Raw genomic sequence first — 20,380 nt, forward strand, 5'->3', positions numbered from 1 at the left:
GATTCCTAGGAGTTACCCGTCTTTTATTTATTGCTTCAGTTTAATGTTCTGGTAAATTGGAGAACCCTGTCGCTTGTTCCGAACATTTTGGTCCGAATGTTCTACGTGCCGAACTTTCTACGCCGAATGTTTCAGCAGCCAACGCGTGTACATAAAGGGCTCCGCGTGGCGAACCGCAGTCAGTCTCGCCCCAGCGTTCGATTCTGCTGGTATACGCCGCCATCGACGCCTGTGACGCTTGCCTTGGACAATTTTTTTTCGGCCACAAGTTCGCCGCATTAAACGTTCATTTTAAATTTTATTAAACAAGTTTGTTTTTTTTCTGACATTTTGCGTAGACGGTTCGGCGCGTAGAACAATCGGACCTCGAAAAAGCAAGAGGGTTCTCGAATTTACGTGAACATTAAACGGAAAGAATAAAAAATGACATGTAACTCCCGGGAATCAAACCCTGGGCTTCCGCACGAAATTCAGGCGCGGTAACCACTCGGCCACACACGCGCCCGCTCGCCATCGCGTGTGGCAATAGCTTTAAAGTGTTCTCCCCTAACACCCAATACGAAATTCTTTCACAAGACTACCGACTAAATCTCTCAACTTAATTACGAAATTGTTTGACCTTTTGTGGAAAGAGGCCTTTGATAAAAAGCTCTCGGATATAATTTTGTGATACCAGGCTTGAACTTTGTGGAATCATTACTAACGAAATAACATGTAGTTACGGGTACATAAGCCCAATATACTTGTCCATATCCTTGCTCAGGGCGGATGTTCAGATCTAAAGATGGCAAACACTCCTCCGCGCGACCTAGAACGTAAAGGTAAGGGCCGTTCACGAATCTGTGGGAATATCAGATTAGTGTGACACCGAAGTATCTGGATGATATTATTGGCGGTGGTAGGGCGCAGCCAGAAAAGTTTCGAAACATCTAATTCATGGCGCATTCCATTGGTCGTTTTGGAGCGCGCCGGGATCGACATTTCTGGAGCGAGCCTATTTCACTAGGCGACCGGGATCGATACGGACGTGGTCACACAGGTCGTTTTGGATTAGCTCCCGCTCCCGATCTCGATCTGGATCCGAGAAAAGTCGCTCCGACGATTTCGCCGGATTCAACCCGAAGCCAGTCGGGCCAGCCCTCGGCGCACACACGTGACTTCCTTTCTCGCGGGGCATTTCGCCTGATCTCGCCCATCTCGAATGGCCGCTTGCTTACCCCTTGGCTCGACAGCCGGTTCTTTTTCCAGGAAGGAGAAGAGAAGGTTTTGGCCGCGCTACGGGCATTCCGGCAACCTTTTCTAGAAGCTCCTGAGCCATTCCTGCCGCTCGTGCGTCGAACACGTGTTAGCGCCGCGATTACGAAAACGTCTTCGAAATGACCGCGGCGGCCGCGGAAAGGGGATTTCCGGGCAGGTGAATGACGGGAAGGCATCCGCCGATCCCGGAGCAGTGGTCATATTCCACTGGGGATCCGTAGGCGGCGCGACCCCGTTCGGATGGTGTGCTCCATTCCGGATCTGGTCCAACTGATCCCGGCGCGTTCCAAAACGCCCAGAGGAATTCACCATCAGTCATTTGCACTTTCGCACTCTCAAGTGCCGAGGTATATTTGGTGTGTTTTTTTTTGAGAGGGTAAAATAAATGGAAAAGGAGGACACTGCAATTAAAGAAATGTATTTCTGGATAAGTTTATACACCGTGGGGGGGGGGGGGGGGTTCAAGTTAATAATGTGCTGTAATAATTAGATGATAATCACCCCAAATACACATCATTACATTTGAAATATTCACCTCAGTTTGTACATTGCCAGTCACCAATGTTACCGGGCATCAACATAGGCAATCGCAGTTATTAGAGTTAGGATGGCCAGATTCTCCTCCGTACTATTCTCTGGCAAAATTTTGCAATTTAGTCTCCGCCCAAAAATGCTTTTTTCGAGAAGACAAGAGAGTACGGCGCGCCTTTACTCTAGGGCAGGTGGCTCTACTCGGTTTGCAATCACTCGCTACCCCCGTCCGCCGCGGATGATAGCGTTGCTTCCGGGTGGGACCGTTGCCTTATATTGCGTTTAATTTTGGCGAATTTTCTGCTTATAGCTTAAATTTGCTAAAGGCTTAATCGGAACAAATTTATATGTATGAATTCTAACAACTGCTAGAGAATATTCTCATGACAGAAAACATAATGATCAGTGTAATGTGCTCACTTACGGCATTATTTCAGAAGTTAATTAATGAATTTGAGATAATTAATGCGCGAATAGTCACTTTACACTCATGACCGGGCATCCGCCGTGGCCGATAACATTATTCTACCGGAATCGTACATCTCTATTTCCAGCGCCCTTTTAATAGCATTTTTTTCTCTTAAAAAAAAAAGGAAAAAGAAAAACAACTAAAGAGAAGCTGTAGCGGTCATAAATATGCGGAAAACAAAACAACGCACTTTAGTCTACTTAACTACACCTTGCAGCCATCAAAATTATGACATTCGTTTGCTCATCTTATGTGCGGGTTAGCCGAAGAAACGCCCACAGAACAGGTGAGCCTTTCATAAGGTTATTAACAAAATCAAGTACAGCAAAGGGGACCCAGTACCGATCCGTGTAGCTCACCATAGAACAGATCAGATTCCTCAGAATCAATCCCTTCAAACTTACGAACGCCGGCGATAACTTAAGAAAGCCTCGATCCATTGAACGACCTGACTACTCCCTGTGGTGGTGTGCAATTTAGTTTACAGTTCCGTATAATAAACGTTTTCAAATGCCTTCTTGAATTCTAGAAATGTAATGTGGATTTGTCGCCTGCGATTGATTTAAAAATAATGTGTGGTTTCAACTAGCTGTGTCACGGCGGAGAGCTTTTGACGGAGGCAGTGATGGTACTCGCTAAGGATTTTATTCGATAATATAAGCTGTTAGATATTTAAACAAAAATATGGTATCGACTTTTACACTACGTATACGTTAACGTGGTGGGTCTATAATTAAATAAAAGCTTAGCATCTTAACTCTTTTTACTGTAGTTATCTTGTTGAGCCTTTAGTCATACGTAACTGTGCTACACAAAATCTACTGTCATAAAAACAGATATGGCAACCCATTAAACATCTCTCTTTAAAATAAATAATGAATTTTGTCGGCACGTAAGAATTTCTATGTTTGTAAGTCGTGATATATAGCCACAATGCCTTAAACTGACAATTGCAGGCCGTCAGTCGCATGACTCTCAGCAGGTAATTCAACCTCTATTGAGTGTCCACCGGCAATTGTAAAATACGCTCTTTAAAAAAAAAAAAAAAACGCATCTCCACGTGGTGAATGATGTTGATTGAAGCGAAGCTCTGGTGGTGCTTGTCTGCGTAGACGGTGAGCCGCAGCATGCCGAGCCTTTCGTTCGTTTTCATCCATGTCACGCTGCGGTCAAATGCTCAAATGCGTATATAACCACGTTCCATACTACACATTCTCTTTCTGACATGGATGAAAACGAACGAAAGGCTCGGCATGCTGCGGCTCAGCGTCTATGCAACACCAGAGCTTCGCCCCAATCAACATCATTCACCACGTGGAGATGCGTTTTTTTTTTTGCCCTACACGAGAACGGGAGCAATTGCTCACGTGCTCTTGTCCCGACGGTGGACGGACATACGGACATGGCTAGCCTAAGGAGCTTCACCCCTAAAACTCGTTGCGGTCACTGGGAATAGCATGTGTGTGATTTATGATACTCAGTTTCGTAATTATCTCTGTGTCCAACTTTTTTGCTGGAGTTAAGTACCTCCACAACATTTGGGGCAATTCATGATGAGATTTTTCTAATGTAACTTGTTAGAAACATTATTTTGAGTCATTTAAAAGCAATCTTAGTTCGGTGTTTAAAACCGAAATATTCAGCAACGCCGTACTGGGCGTTTGATGATACATTGACCAGCATCAGCCCACAGTCCGCTTTAGTGAAGAAATATTCTCGGTATCTAAGGGTTGTGGATCCTTTCTTTATCTTGTTTTGGGCACAAGTTCGCCCTATTAAATGTTTAGTTTCTTCAGTTATTCACAGCCTTATCATTAGCCATTCGTGACATTTTCGTTGGGGAGCTGGCTATTGCGTTCTATGCCCGTAAAGCGTGGCGGCGCGGTTATGTCGGCGTCGCCGTAATCGCGCCGCTAAATTTTGCTGGAAATTGAATGGGTGTTAAGCGCAGACCGCATGGCGCGTTTTTCTACACGCGAAAACGCGACGCGCTATGAACGCTCGCGCGGAAGCTGACGCGGGCGCACCCGCATGCGGGCAAAGCCAAGCACCGCCGGCCGCGCGTTATCAGCGTTGCCAGATAACAGAAGTCTCAACACGCGATGTAAATGTTGACGCAAATACTACAAAATGAGAATTAAATTTAAAAAAAAGTAAATACAAGGGGTCTGTGTGTCAAAAGAAACACCTTTTCAATTTTTATATGGAAAATAAAAATGATTTTGAACGCTTTGAAATGTGCTGAATACGAAACAGCGTACCGCGCAGGATCACGTGATAGTTCGACCGACCCTCATTGGGCGAGCGCCGCTTCGACGCCTCGGCGCGCGCGTCTTGTTCTGGGTCGGCTAGAAACGAACGCTCCCGCGAAAACGCGCGCCCGCGCGCAGGAAATGACATCAGTTTGACGCCGACGCGCCTGAATCGCGAGCAAAAACGCGCCATGCGGTCTGCGCTTTAAGGTCATTTGGCGTCAATTTTCCCGCTAAATCTAGCGGAGAATCGGAATTTTTTCATAGGTGTGAATTCATTTCCCCCGCTAAATTTTGCAGGGAAACTGAATTAGCGTTGAGGCCACATGGCGTCAATGTTGCAGCTAAATTTAGCGGGGAAACTGTGGGAGGAGGGGAGGGTATGAAGGAGGAGGATGGGAGGGTACAGAAGAGGGGCAGGGGAGGGTACGCAGGTGGAGGGAGGGGAGGAAATGGAGGAGGTGGTGAGGGTATGGAGGAGGAGGAGGGGAGGGTACAGAAGAGGGGCAGGAGAGGGTACGCAGGTGGAGGCAGGGGAGGGAATGGAGGAGGTGGTGAGGGTATGGAGGAGGAGGAGGGGAGGGTACAGAAGAGGGGCAGGAGAGGGGAGGGAATGGAGGAGGTGGTGAGGGTATGGAGGAGGAGGAGGGGAGGGTACAGAAGAGGGGCAGGAGAGGGTACGCAGGTGGAGGGAGGGGAGGGAATGGAGGAGGTGGTGAGGGTATGGAGGAGGAGGGGAGGGTACAGAAGAGGGGCAGGAGAGGGTACGCAGGTGGAGGGAGGGGAGAGAATGGAGGAGGTGGTGAGGGTATGGAGGAGGAGGAGGGGAGGGTACAGAAGAGGGGCAGGAGAAGGTACGCAGGTGGAGGGAGGGGAGGGAATGGAGGAGGTGGTGAGGGTATGGAGGAGGAGGAGGGGAGGGTACAGAAGAGGGGCAGGAGAGGGGAGGGAATGGAGGAGGTGGTGAGGGTATGGAGGAGGAGGAGGGGAGGGTACAGAAGAGGGGCAGGAGAGGGTACGCAGGTGGAGGGAGGGGAGGGAATGGAGGAGGTGGTGAGGGTATGGAGGAGGAGGGGAGGGTACAGAAGAGGGGCAGGAGAGGGTACGCAGGTGGAGGGAGGGGAGAGAATGGAGGAGGTGGTGAGGGTATGGAGGAGGAGGAGGGGAGGGTACAGAAGAGGGGCAGGAGAAGGTACGCAGGTGGAGGGAGGGGAGGGAATGGAGGAGGTGGTGAGGGTATGGAGGAGGAGGAGGGGAGGGTACAGAAGAGGGGCAGGAGAGGGTACGCAGGTGGAGGGAGGGGAGGGAATGGAGGAGGTGGTGAGGGTATGGAGGAGGCTGAGGGGAGGGTACGGAGGAGGAGGTGCGAAGGAGGAAGTGAACACGGAAGAGCAGGAGGGTGCAGAACCAGTACGTGAGGAGAGGGGTCTATATTTGTACATGTATAAATACTTCTTTCTCAAATTGTTTAGCACGGTATATTGCAAAATCGAAATACCTCAAGAGCTACGCTCTAATTTCGTATTATAGAGATTTGTAAACCTGTTTCATTTTTGTGCGATAATTACGCTTACTGCATACACGTGGCTGACTTTAGCTCAAATTCTGGAGGCAAAAAGAGTCAAATTTTTTATATGGACGAATCAAATGTTTGTTGCGGGGGAATTTTTCACCTCGAAGAAAGGCAAATTCGATGGGTGCCGATATTTTTTAGAGCGCAGCTCTTAGGGGCCCGTTCCCGGCTTGAGCGGCGTCGCCGTCGGCGTCGCCGTTGGCGTCGCCGTCGCCGTCGGCGTCGGCGTAACCAAGGTCATCCCAAGGTCACGTGACCCCTCCCAAGGTCATCTCAAGGTCATGTGACCCCCTGAAGGTCACGTGACCCCTCGAGGTCACGTGACCCCTTCCAAGGTCATCTCAAGGTCACGTGACCCCAAGATGACCCCACGTGACCCTTTGAAGGTCACGTGACCCCCAAGTCACGTGACCCCCAAGGTCACGTGACCCCTTCCAAGGTCATCTGAAGGTCACGTGACCCCACGTGACCCCCAGGTCACGTGACTCCCAAGGTCACGTGGGGGTCACCTTTGGGGTCACGTGGCCTTGAGGTCACCCCCAGGTCACGCCTCCCCGAGGTCACGTGACCCCCTCCCCGAAGTCACGTGACACCCCCCCGGAGCATATTAAAGAATGAGGGGAGGAGGAGGAGAAGGGGGAGGGGTCTACCCTCCCCTCAGTACCCTTCACTCCTCCTCCTCAAGAGCTGCGCTCCAATTCGGCGTTACAGGGATTTGTAAACGGCTTTCACTTTTTTTATTCTCAAGTTATGAAGCGGAGAAGCGGCAGCGGCGGAAGGAACGTTTTTTCCAACTGTCGATGGTCACATGTTTAACTCACTCTCGTCCTTTAGTGTTTGCTTTTATGTTATTTTCAATTTAATCAATTACTCCGGGGACACTATGAAGAGGTCGTAATGTAATTAAATATTTTAAGACGGCGTACGTTTTTTTATAGAGAAGTCGCCAAACTCATGACCCAGGCCGATTTTTGATGAACTTGAGGCGTTGTTATCTGGAACTTCCTTAAGTTATATTTATAATTTTAATGTCCACGGAAAGCTCTTAGGTGCTCTTTATAAATATATTAGAATGATTTAGTTTTATGCATTATCTCTTGCAGTATAATTGCATAAAAATAATGAATCCGCTGGAAGTATCAAATAATAAAAAAAATATATTTATCTTTCATGTTTTTGCTGCGTTTTTGTAGCGAAGAACGTTTTCCTCGTGAAGGGAGCAAGAGAGAGAGTGAATAGGCGCGCTTTTCGACACTGCATCAAAGCATGATCGCGTTGAACTTGCTCGTGTATGTCGGCTGGTGCTCGCGTTGGCGCACATTGCAATTGAAGGAAAACATCGAGCGCCGATGGCGTCTGACCTCTCACGTATATACGTATGAACTTAATGGATGTTTCTGAATTAGAGCGGAACAAACGTGTGGCTGTGGAAAGATATCGTGACTCGCGGAAAATACGTAACTCGGTTTCACACTTTGCATATGTTGACGGCTTAGCTCAGTTTGAGATGTTTAGCCGGCCGACGGCTCCGCGTCCTGCTCGTCAGCTTGCTTTCTGTTGTAATTTAGTCTCGCTGCAAAGCTGTTTAGGGCTAGGGTTCGATGGATTTTTTGTGTGCGTGACCAAAAACTCTACGCTTGCTCAGCCTCACGCGCTCCACGCGCAGGTCTTCCCGATGGTGCGTATGTCTCTTTAGTTTCCTTGTCTCAAGGTTTTCTTTATTAATTATGATCGCACCCCAACTCGCCTGCGTTTTGACACTTATTTCAGTGTCTAGTTCCCTTCGGCTCCACGGGGCGGGACTTTGTCCCGTGCTAAACAGCTTCACTGGTCATCCACTTTCACGGAGTAGAATGACTCATGATCTTTTCTCTTGTTCTTTTCATGCGTATTTTAGCATTGTACATGTGTCGTAATGTCTGGGCAGCGCAAGCATCTCATGCTCGCGCCCAATGAACTTTTGCAAGAAACAATTAAATCTATCTCCATCAGCCGAACGTCCCAGATCCGTTTTCTCTTCACGCGCGGGTAGGGGGAAAGCGTTCCGGAATAGAAGCCAACGTATGACTGTCGCTGGAAAAGCCCGGCCTAACAATACCCTCGACACGCTCTTGTCCTCTGATCTCAAGTGGGCACATTCACAAAGTCTGCACACTCTGATTTTCTTCGACGGGATCGTCATTGCCGCGACGTACACCGAGGAACGAAACCCATCACATTCTCAGTTCGGTGTGCGTCGGAGGATTACCAACTATTTCACGTTACTGCAGAATCCAGAATGTAAGGCAATATGGCCATACCGGTGAAACGAAAACCGCGTGGAAGAACAACCGGTGTGATTTCCGCAGTCGCTCACACAGCAAAGCCCTATCACAGCAATAGGCGACGCCAGACCCTTTTCTTTCGCCACCCAGCCGCCCTGAATGCCCTCTGCGTCTGCTCGCGAGCGTACGGAGAAAACACAAATGTGCAGTGTAACGTGAAAAAAAAAATGATTTTGCTGACACGTGACCCGTGTCATCGAACACTCGATTACAAATCTCGTTGATGTTTACGTTTTCCTTCTTTACGTGTTTTTTTCTTGTGACTAGGCTTCAAACAAATTACGTGATGCCCTCTCCATGTCTGTAACCTTTTTGTATTATCCTAGTACGCTTCCATCTTCTTGGACCTTGGATCTGCATGGCCACTTGGGATCTGTTTGGGACCGAAGGTTGTTGTGGCGTGCAATACGTCGCGAATATAAGACAAGCGGACGGTTTGGGCACAGATTATGTTTTTCTTTTTTTTTCAATTATTATTGTGTGCGCGGAGGCCTGAATTGTGGTGGATGCCACGGCGAGCTTGGGAGGGACGACAGCAACGAGGGCGTTGGGATGCGGAATAAAATTCGAACCGAGTAGTCTTAGTTGCAGTGTTGTGTTGTATCGGTCAAACTTTGTCGCAGTGCCTGCACGGCAAATGGAATGCCGTGTGTATTATGTGCTATTATTTAAGTGTCACCTCAAATTCAAAGTTTTTTTCTACATAAAACAGTTGTTCATTTCACTTTCACCGCCTCGGTCTCGTTCCTGTCGCCTCAGAGTAAATCCACCACTATGAGGTTGGCACATCCCCCGAGGGATTTACAGATATATTTTAAAAACTCCAAAGACGCAAATGCTTGAAAAGGTTGCCTTATTTTTTATCAAAATACGAACACGCATTTTATTATATTGGGGTTTAATAGAGGCCATACGAATGAGTAATAACATTTATCAAGTATGATTCCTCTTAAAAATTGTTTTCTTCGAAAACCTTAAAAAATAGTTAGTTTTAAAAACATTAGTTTTAGACTTGCAACTTTTTCAATTTTCGCCATTATTAAGTTAGAATACTGCAGGAAATTACTCGCACAACTGAATGATATGAATATGTTTACAAAGCTCCTTTGGGGTTTCCCGGCATATGATAATTATAACTTAAGAAGTTGGCAGATATCGACCTGTCAATGTTCACACAAAATAGACCCGAAAGCTAAGTTTGGCGGCTTTAATAAAACAATAGAACGCCTAAAATATAATAATATTAAACCACTTTCAGTGTCCGCATTGTTCTGAACAAAATAAAATAACCTAGATGCAACAGCCATGAGAGAAGACGTCAGTGTAACATGCTACCCTTGAAAGTCGGGAAAAAAGCTAATTTCCATCGCGGCCATTTTTCTGGTCCATAATAGGAGAACCAAAAGTTAATCGAACCAGCGGTTTTCACTTTTCTTCTAGGTAGAACTTTTAACACAACATATATGTTTTTTTACAGAACACTTGAAATCTGACTTTTTCTTCCTGCACGATTTGAGATGAAATCGCGCATGTATTGATTGCTAGGTCACTCCGAATACTGAAATAATTGCTTTGCTGCCTCTTACAGATGAGCCCGTTATTCCAGGGACGTGAGGATGGAGCTTCTTGCATAACGCTGTCATCTTCAGTCCCACGCCCGGAAGTTTGCCAGGTGCTTGGAAGGCTTTCTTCGACTTCACTTTGTAACATTCTTCCGTCTGACGTCTGAAAATATTCGAACGTTTATGAGCATCAATGCCAAAAATGAGTATACACAACCCACATTATACTTATGAGTGGTCTAACGATTCATAATCAAATTATTTTATTATTATTAACAAAGTCAAAAAGAAAATGTGCCGCGTATTTTGAAATCAGCTGCGTTTCTCTTTGCCAGTATTTCTGAGCCAGGGGGACACGCAACACGGAATTTTTGTCCCAAATGTTTCCGTGAAATGAAGGTTAATTTAAGCATACTCTGTTGCCACTGGTGGATGTTCGCACGATTGTTTATTATAAAAAATAGTGCGAGTGCAGGCGAGCTAGTGAAAATTGATGACAATGAAAATCCTGAGACTGTGCTACACAAAAATGAAGTGACTTTTGAGTCAAAGGAAAGTACAACATAGGAGTAGGACCCTGCATGTACATAGGTGTCTACGACGGCCCGTCCCCGGATGCAACCATGTGATCGCTTGATAAGGACATGTGATTGTCTACTCACGCTCGTTGCGCGCATGTAGAAGTCGTAAGAGGTTACGCCCCCGTCGTCCAGCCAGTGGAGCTGAACGACGAGCATCAGGCTGCAAATCGAGAGGGCTTCGATACGGTTTGCTTAGTAATAGGGATAAATTTTTATTTTTTAATTGATATCTTATCAGTACACTTACAAATGCTTATGTTAGTGACTTATGTTGTGATGGCAACCGTGTGTCAGTTCTTTATAAATTTTTCGCAACGTTAGTGTCATCTAATGAACACAAGCCCTATAACATATTCCTCTTTAAAATGATATTCTGTGATGCTACGTATACATCTTTCGAAAAAACGCTCCTAGGCCGCCGCTATTTTGGTGATGCTGATGTGGCTGGTGTGACTCTTGCGCCCTCTATCAGCTAGAAAGTTTCTGCCACTCTCTGGGACTGTGAAGAGCCGCTCAGCGCGGTTTTTAGCTACCTTTTTGCGGTTTTCCATTCGACGTTTTCTAGTCCCTTTTAAACATTTCCACTTAATCTTTTTTTTTATGCGTGCTGCCTACCCTTTTTGTGTTATCTTCCATTGTGAGAAATAGGGCTGGTAAGTGCCTGCCATTGAAGCTTTTCTGCTCGACATTCACGGGAAACGAAAGAGGTGAAAAACGTCGAACGGCCCTCGACGCGATTTTGCGAACATTGTTCTCCCCCCTCCAAGAGATAATCCGCGTAGAATCCTGTCATCTCTGAAAATAGTTGTCCGGGTTTGGGGTGGGAAACGGGTCAGTCGCGTTCGTTCCTTTGCCTTGGTGTTGTGAAAAAAAGGAAGCTTTCCCAAAACGTGTTACAAAACGAAGTCATCTTGGATTCCGTCGGATCGTCAAGATGTGACTGTCATCGACTGTGACTGTGTTATTTGAGATCTTTCTCAAATAAATTATTTTCAGACAACGCTGGATCGTGTGGTAAGTACGATATATTGTTCGAATGTTAACACTTGCTTAGACGTATGTCCGTGTTTTCTCCATCGGTAAACACGTTATTTTTGAGCCTCAAAAAATGCATGCCTTTCGGCTATCTTCTGTCGTAAATTATTTTTGACAGCTAAGCGTATTGTCCTTTGACAAGCGGCTAATCACGCGGCGCCGTCAAAAGTTATCGTAAAAACACAAGCAAAAACTAGAACTATACATTCCAGTCGAATTCGTTCTGTCGCGCGCCCACCCAACAAAAATAGTTTATAGGTTTTTTATTTTTATTTTTTATTTTTTTCAAATAGTACAATTTTTCTTAATAATTTCGGGAAAATACATGCACCATGAAACACAAGATACAGCGGGAAAAGACGAGAATTTAGCTGCAAGCAGTGTTTAAAAGTGCGCCTACTCAGGCTGCTCCTATCGAAATCACAGTCCACTTGGTTAGGGTTAACAGGGACGCCGGTGAGAGTCTAGCCTCAAACCCAGTAACTGTGGGCTCGAAAATGGTTGGCTGCCCCTGGGGTCGAGTGTTTCTTGGAAAGGTGTATACATTGGTTGTGAAATGAACTCATTTTTTTTTCTGTGCTAATGTAGTGAAGGATATCTGGCGCGCCAAAATAGATGTTTGAAGAACAATTTCGACCAACTGGGGATTTCATGACGCGTTGTTGACATACCAAAAGTCGCGTGTAACCGAAATCTCGGTTGCACGGCTCCTTTTTCCGCTGTAAGCCTCTATCAGATTACGGACACCTCGGCCGGGAATTAAACCAGCCACCTGGAGTACCCGAGACCGGCGCTTTGTTTCGGAGCCATCGAGGTGGCAAAGCATTTGAAATAGCTTCTAGGGATATACATATTTGTTCCATGCATTTATATTGACCGTCCCGATTGTTGATTTCCTGTTAAGACAATAGGCAGCCTCGTTCGCGTCTAAACGAAATGTAAACCTTCGCCCCTTTGCGTACAACGATTGTAACGTTTTACTGTCTAGCATTTATTGATGTTGTATGCCCAAAACAACTTCTTGGGGATTCCTTTGACCTCCCTTCCCCGATGGCTGTGATAACGGGCGCGGGTCGGAACGTTCGACCTCCTTCCCTGTCTGCTCCGACTGTTTCGAAAAGCGAAGTGCCCCCTTTCACTCTTTTCCGGATGCGAATGACTCGTAACAGGGGAGGAGGTTTCGTCTCTTCTTTTCCCGCTTTCGGGAGGGGGACACGTCCGGCGACATCGAAAGGGGAAGGGTTTCGGTGACCTCCCCGATACTTCCTTGATCTTTTGCTTTCCGGAACGCCGTGTCTTAGCTTACCGGCGCAGGGGGGAATTTGGCATGGCGACATAGCTGAGTGTATTTAAGAGTGTCCATTGAACGCTCTTGGACTCTGCCCTTACCCGTGTCCTTTCTTCCGCAATTGAGGAGGAGATCAGACCGTGGCCCCCTAATCAGCTAACTTTAGAACTACGCGTATGAGGACAACCGATAACCATCACCCAACGTCGGGTGACCTAACCGAACGCCGAGTCAATGTTCGGCTGGAATTGGTGTTCTCCGGGGGGGGGGGGGGGGGGGCTATTTTGTTACCCCTCCGGCCTGCATGAACAACGCACGGTGCGTATGCCCAGCACAAAAGCCGAAAGGGGTCAAGCTCGCGTTCTCTGGCGACTGTTTTCGGGAGAGATCTGACACTAAGAATGAACGTCACCTCGTCTATTGTTAATATTTTTGCGTTAAGACGTGAGCATGCCCACAAAGCCTGTGGGCATGTCCACGGACCTTTTGTTTGGTAAACACTGAGGTGTGGAGACAACAAACTGGTCAGAGCACCCCTTATAATTCGATCTCCTCGCCAATATTCAAGAGTGAGACAAGGAAGTCCATCATTGGCATCGACGGAGGAATTTATCGAAACGACCCGCGGTAATCTCGACCTGTTCCCACATTTGCTAGTTTTGTGGTTGCATTTTTATTATTCTGGGCGACTGCACTTAATTTTATTTTACTTTTTTAATTGTTTCTAGATATTCGCCAAAACGTGAGTGGGCCTTCACTAACCAACGTATGTTGGCAATTCACCCAAGCGTATTTGTTGCACCCTTGTAGAGACGAAAATATATCTTATTTGAATTGAAATAAAAGTTTAATTTGGGCTTTATTTTACTTTGAATTTCAATATAATTGGTTTTGCAAAGGAACATGAGTACCGAAGCAACGTGATTCCTCGAAATCACATTCCTACATTCGTTTCTAGGGTTCATTTTATACGAGATGCCTATTTTTTTAACATTTCACATCATGTCAAATATGTTTGGGATAAGTAAAGTCAAGAAAGCTTAATTAACTTGCTACCAATTGTTACAAATAAGTCTGTATTTTCCGTGTGCTCTTGTTCTAACTGAGCTGTGGCCATAAGTGGGCAGGAGATTCATTTTACCACTTGAAGGGGCACTCAAGTGGTTTTGGGGGAAGCTACTTTTTGGTGCGATGGTGTTAAGGAAGTGTCAGTGAATGAGTATCTTCAGTTTTAGGAGGCAGAACCGCCTATTAATCACGCAGGAATAATATACGTGCGGATTCTTTTCTGTTCCTGCGCCGACCAATGAAATTATCGTATGTTTGAAAATTGTTGGCGCCCTTTGTAAAATTTCGCTAAAGAAACAATTTTCAGTTCGTTAAGATATGTTGTGCGTGATAATTTCACAAGACGTAAAATAGTCTAGTTTAGAACGCGCAATACCGCAATTATCGTTTCACAAACAAGGAAACACGTTTTCTCCTTGCCTTCCTCCGCGGGGGGTGAATTTCCCGTTCCCTCGGGATGCTTTGAAGCGCACCGTATCATGAACTCTTTCCCTCCGTGTTTTCGGGAAGTGCGTTCGTGGGCCCGTTCGCACACATGCCTCCATAGTGACCACAACGACTGGAACAACCGAAACTACCGTTGCAAAGGTCTGCAACCGTCGGTTGCCATAGCGACGGAAGGACGCACGCATGTGTCGTTTACGACGCAAGGAGTTGGAACGAGCCTAACTTTTCCCGCTGCGTTGGAAACAATTGCAGCGACAGACCAATCACAGGTCCAGGAGAACTGGTTGCGCGCGTTGCATGCCGGCCGTGCCGGTCGCGAGCCGGCTCCTTCTATCTGCAAACATGGCGTCGGTGGTGATCGTCGACGTGGACGGCGTGGTGAAAGCTCATCGTTCCGCGTAAAAGCCCTATATTTGACTGTGAATTGTCGTCCTCTGTCGCTATTATAACACAGCACGTACTAGAAGGGAAAATCCACCTACTCGTGCGACGATGTCGTGGCGGCACTCTCAAGACAGCAGAAACGCACGTGCCGTCGTGTTTGTTTACTTCGACTACAGTGGTGCTTTCTAAGCATTTTTTTCTTCGCACATTGACCGGAATTCTTATTTGGTGCATTTAATGCGTGTGCCCAAGTTCAAGGTATTACTGGCGCGTACCGTATAAAGGATGCGAATTTTCCCGCGTTTTCATCACCGGAGAAAAGTGATTAGTGTTAGCAGTCCCAAACGATCGCAGCGTCTCTATGATCACGAAATCATATTACTATGTTGCTATATCGCTGCTAAGTTTACATCGCCTTTTATAATCGTAGAAAAGGCTTGTGGCGATATTTGTACTATTGGCAAAGTCGTGTATTAGAGTCGTGATCGCCCGAGACGGCGGACTGAATCGTTTTCTTTTCGTTGTTTTTCATCCACTGTACCCTGCAAGTCTATCATGAAAAAAATAATAAAGCTTCAGACTATAGAAAACTGTCTGTCTATATTTTGTTACGGCATTGAGTGGCAGTGCGTCCCCTTTTTAGAGGCGCCGCTGAAACAGCTGACGGCGGCGTAGAAGCGGTCGCTGTGCTGACGACCCGCTGCGCTTCTTGCAGTGGTTGCAGGTGTGTGTACGCACGGCGCAGAGCAGTCGTTCCGGTCGCTCCCGTTGCAACGGACGCAGTCGTAGGTAACGCGCGCGTTGCACATGTGTGAACCAGCCTGCCGTCCTCCCGAGGCGAAAGTCAACGTGGCGACATCGTTTGACATCACGCACCAGAGGTTACGCTGCGATGCCAAATGTGGGTTTGGTTACAACTTGCCCCAACCGGAAATCAAAGAATACCCGAAAAGGTCTGCGTTTCGTCGTCCTCGAAACCCGAACACGATTCCGAAGCGCTGCTATCGTCCACATCGCACGTCGGAGTGGCGTCATAGAAATTCTTCCCCAGGTCGGCTGTCCGCCGAAGAACTTCAACCTCTTACGGCGTCAGGTCCTCGAGTGTAAAGAACTCCTCCATGATCGTAGCTCGAATAACAAAGAGGTTCGACCGGTGCGGCTACCTTGCAATCACTGTGCGACGGACCGTCGTCCAACGCCGTTGGCCCGAGATCGTTTTGATATCCGAGTGGTGACCAATGAAAGTGGTTTCGTTTTCGGATGGATCCGAGGTTTGGCGGCATTCAATTGCATTTTTATTAAAGACATAATCACCGTGTGACTATATTTTTTGGTTTTTAGGGATACGTAGGGTGTCTAGATTCAGTTGTCATCATCAAAACACGAACTCAAAAAACACTTGAGTGCCCCTTTAAGCTATGTCTGCAATTAGAGCGCTGTAGAATGAGAAGTTAGCGCTTAATGATATCTCTATCATAGCGCCATTAAATCACTCGTGTCTTTTAAAAACGCAATAATATAATCTGCTTCACCTTTACGTGGAAATATTATTTACCTCAGCAGTACATTTCATCGCGGTTAAGTTAATATTCGTGGGCTGATAACTACAGCCTGTAAAACTAATGTTTTTTATCATCCGTGTTTAGCAGGGTTATCGGAAGAGTGGAATCCCCGTCCTGCACCAACGGCATGCACGGAAACCACAGACACTTAAGAACGCTTTACCAACACTAGGGTTACTTTCTGTACTAACTGCACATTGATTGTAACGAATACAGTCAATTTACGAAGCCGATTGAAACTAACTGCATTTTCTATATACCAGAAACGTACTCTTTCCAATATGCTATTTAGTATCTCTAAATTCTAAATAGCTTCTGAGAAAATGATAACTAAAGCAGATGCTAAAGCATTAAAAAAAATTTTTAAACTCTCAGTGGCATAAAGTCACTGGTAAGCTTGAACTCGCTGTATATGAAACAGGGTATGTTGAGAATAATTGTTCCTACTGCTGAGAAGGAGATGGAGCGAGCTCCCACAGCTTTATTTACACAATAATAAGTTAATTTTAATCAGGCGAGAAATATCTCTCCAATCTACAGAGAGTAACAATTCCTGCCCTTTATTTCATACGTTCAGTGTTGCAAGAAGAGACTTTCAGTTTGAAGAAAAAGGTGAGAATCAAGATTAAAAGATTAACTGCAAAAATTCGCAAAAAAGATGTTCTGGCGTACCTTTACAGTTACTAGCAGCCAAACCTATTGGTTTGTTAAGCCAATTTTATGTCATATTAAAGTAAGAAAACAAATGGTGGACCTGAAGAGATATCAGCATTATCTATAATAATTTGAACAAACTAGAAGGCGAAGTACTGGACTTAGGTGTCCTTTTTCTTTGCATTTAACGCTGCCTTTCCTTTAACGATAATTGATATAAAACTGAGTCAAAATTTTTTTTTAATAACTATTTTTTCTCAGCTTCGCGCATCCCAAGCTCTCTATAGGCTGTTTTCAGATAAGTTCGGCCGACCATGCCCGGTTATAATTTAAAATTTTAGATAAATAAAAAAAAAATATATATATATATATATATATATATATATATATATATATATATATATATATATATATATATATATATATATATATAATATGGTTGATTCAATGCCGAGAAAAACAAAAACAAATTTTGTCTTTCGGAATCCTTTGATTTCATCTCGAAAAAAAAAATATTAAGCGGACTCAAACCGAAGCGGTTTTTACGGATTTGGCAAATTAGCCCATTTTGGGCAACTCCCCCAAAACAACTGCTGCGGCTACGGGTCCAGAAATATTTAATAACAAACTAAGCTTAGAAGAAATTGAGTCAAATTAATTAGCGTGGAGTATTGGCGCTGTTAGTTAGCAAAAACTAATCGCAAATACGGCACAATGCGCAATAATGCGGATGTTTTGTTTTTTCGCATCTATACCTGCTAGGATTTTCAAACGCTGCCAGCGTGTAGCCAAATATATATATTTTTAATCGCTGCGCTAAATATTGGTTTCCTGGTTAACAGTAAGAGAATAATAAACGCTGAAATGGCGCCATTTTACTAAATGCGGATTATTTTACAAGTCATATACAATATGTTTTAACTCTTCTATGATGTGTATGTACTAACTGAACCTTCAAAAGCACGTTGCCTCAGTTTCGTGACTTTGAAGTTGTACAGTGAGAAATCGGAGCAAACTGAGGCTACCGCAGTACCGCGAATAGGGCGTGTACATACCCTTAGTTGACATGTTAATTATTTTTACAGGACGTAAAAGTGCACCGGGGTTGTCAGAGGGAAACATTGACGGCACACGTACAGACGGTGATCTTAAAGGGATACTTCTGGTTGCGTTTCAGTACTAGATTTGAAAAAGAATGAGCATGGGCCAGAGGGATCCAAGGAGGTTATCATGTCCCATACTTCGCAGGACCTGCTTTCAATAGGCAGTGAGCAACGTGCTACTATGCAGATTCCCTGTGTACATCTCGTAAAGAAATGTGGTGGCTTGCTACGGCTTTACACCTGAGTCAGACCACTGACCCAACGAGTCGCTGCCCTCGCGCAGGGGGTGTCCACCAGCACCCGAGACCACCGGCTGCCTGGTCAAATAAACTGCTCTCTCTCTCTTTTGTTTTCTCTTTTTTTTTTGGGAGTGTTCAAATTTGGAATAACGCTGTGCTATACGAGTTTAAGCTGTATTCCTACACCCCAACTTCTGTTCATTTAGCGCTGACTTTTGACTTTCTATGTTATACTCCCCGCGTGTAAAACGCGGTCGAAATGATGATTGTGTTTAAAATATCTCTATGCATTGTGTGACAAAAGGTCAGGGCTTAGTCGACGCGACGAGTCTACAGGGCCATTTAAACAACGCTTGAAGTGCAATGTCACGCCGTTCGTTCCCTTTTTGTGCGATGTCCTTCCCGGCTCAAGTAATCGAGTTCGGCGACTTCGCATCAACTTACCGGTTAAGTATACGCGTGTGTAGTTTAATGTATTCTAGCATTTGACTGCGCTCTGACCTGAGAATAAATGAAGTATAGATAGAAGGCTACATTTTGCGAAGTCTAGACAGAGACAAAAAATATTCAAGTGGCGTACACATTGTAGTAAAGTTCACATCTGTGCTAGTTGGTAGTCTAACATATTGAAGTATTTAGCGCAAAAAGTAGAGAGAAGAACAGGACAGAAAAGTCGCTCTTTTTTGTCCGGTTCTTCTTCTCCCTACGTTGTTCGCTAAATACCTTAAAATGCGTACACATTGTTTGAATATTTTTGATCCGCTGCCTTAATGTTTGTGATAGTTTTTGCACTTAAATATTATTTTAATATTTAAGCGAAGGCCGTTTTAGGACGTAGAGAAAAACACATCCTCTGAAACGTATGCCAATAAGAGGAACGTTACTTACCCTACAAAAACCCTCATGTGTTGCAGAGAACAGTGGGAGAAAAACCCTTCATTTTTGCCGCCAAGTGAAGGTGCCATGAGATATCCCGACGACGCCGAACATCGTTCCCATGTCACGTTTGGAACAACGTACGATGGAATCTCCCCATCGTGAGGCATTCCGAGTCTGTGAATGACAAATGCCGCTGAGGACTGAAGTGTGAGCAACACAAAATTCACTCTCTCTCAAGCAGATGCATCACGGAAAGAATGAGTTAGTAAATACCTTTCCACATTTCCAACGCACCAAAACATAGAAGTTTTATATATTCTAAACAAATAGTTATTGCTTTATTCTCATTAAGCATCAAGGCGGCTGTTGTTACGCTGTGGTGCATAGTTAAAATGTTATTTCTGTCACCTTATTTTTTTAAACTGTCGCATATATCTATATTTAACACATCGATATCAATCACGCGTCATTAAAACAAATCTGTTTCGCTTCAAATTTATCTCATCCATTTTCTGCTTACTCTTATCCTATATCACACAACGCTCCTGGCCGGTTCAATTCTCAGTGTTTGTGCGCTTGCGCGTGATTCGCTCGCGTTCCCAAGCTACGAATATGCGCGTGCTTGGCTGAGGAGTTCGAACGCTGTGCTGAGTACTCGTAAATATTGGAATGGTGACAGCGTACAAAAGCAGGCGACGTGCTTAAACTTGAACGTTTCTTAAACCCAAAACGAACGCTACAAAGGGGGGAAAACCACAAGACGCGTATAGGCCGACCCGTTGTTTCCAAACAAGCCCGCGCGAGGCGTGGGCGCTGCGCGTGCGCAGAAACCAGACTCGCGTGATGTGGAGCGTCTGCGCATGCGCGCTGCCAAGAGCAGTGCCACCGCAGCGCCGTGACGTCAGCTTCGAGTGTTGGTGTACGGAGCCTTTTCATGGCAGACGCCACCAGGCGGTGCTCCAGTCTTTGACCTGCCAGAGAACTTCCGGTTTACGAAAAGAATGATGAAAGCCCACCTTAGCACCGCTGCTCGAAATGTCGATGAAACGTTAAACCGCTAGTTCTCAAAACGAAAAAAAGAAAACGCCAAAAAGAGGAAACGCAGAGGCGTAATACCTGGTAAAAGTTTTCGAATATGCTTGTACACCAACTTGCGTCCTCCGATATGTTAA

General features: G+C 45.4%; 1 protein-coding gene across 1 annotated transcript in view; it reads right to left on the minus strand.

The window, feature by feature from the left end:
* LOC115315237 (venom metalloproteinase antarease-like TtrivMP_A) overlaps nt 1-20,380 on the minus strand; it is a 107,378-nt gene that overhangs the window by 22,344 nt on the left and 64,654 nt on the right. Inside the window, exons 11-12 of the mRNA XM_040217619.1 lie at nt 19,218-19,382; nt 9,993-10,131 (exon numbers count right to left, since the gene is read on the minus strand). Coding sequence (XP_040073553.1) covers nt 9,993-10,131; nt 19,218-19,382 — 304 coding nt within the window. The remainder of the gene's footprint in view (nt 1-9,992; nt 10,132-19,217; nt 19,383-20,380) is intronic.

Source organism: Ixodes scapularis, unplaced genomic scaffold (assembly GCF_016920785.2).
Source record: "Ixodes scapularis isolate PalLabHiFi unplaced genomic scaffold, ASM1692078v2 PGA_scaffold4__175_contigs__length_147842914, whole genome shotgun sequence".
Classification (NCBI taxonomy): Eukaryota; Metazoa; Arthropoda; class Arachnida; order Ixodida; family Ixodidae; genus Ixodes; species Ixodes scapularis.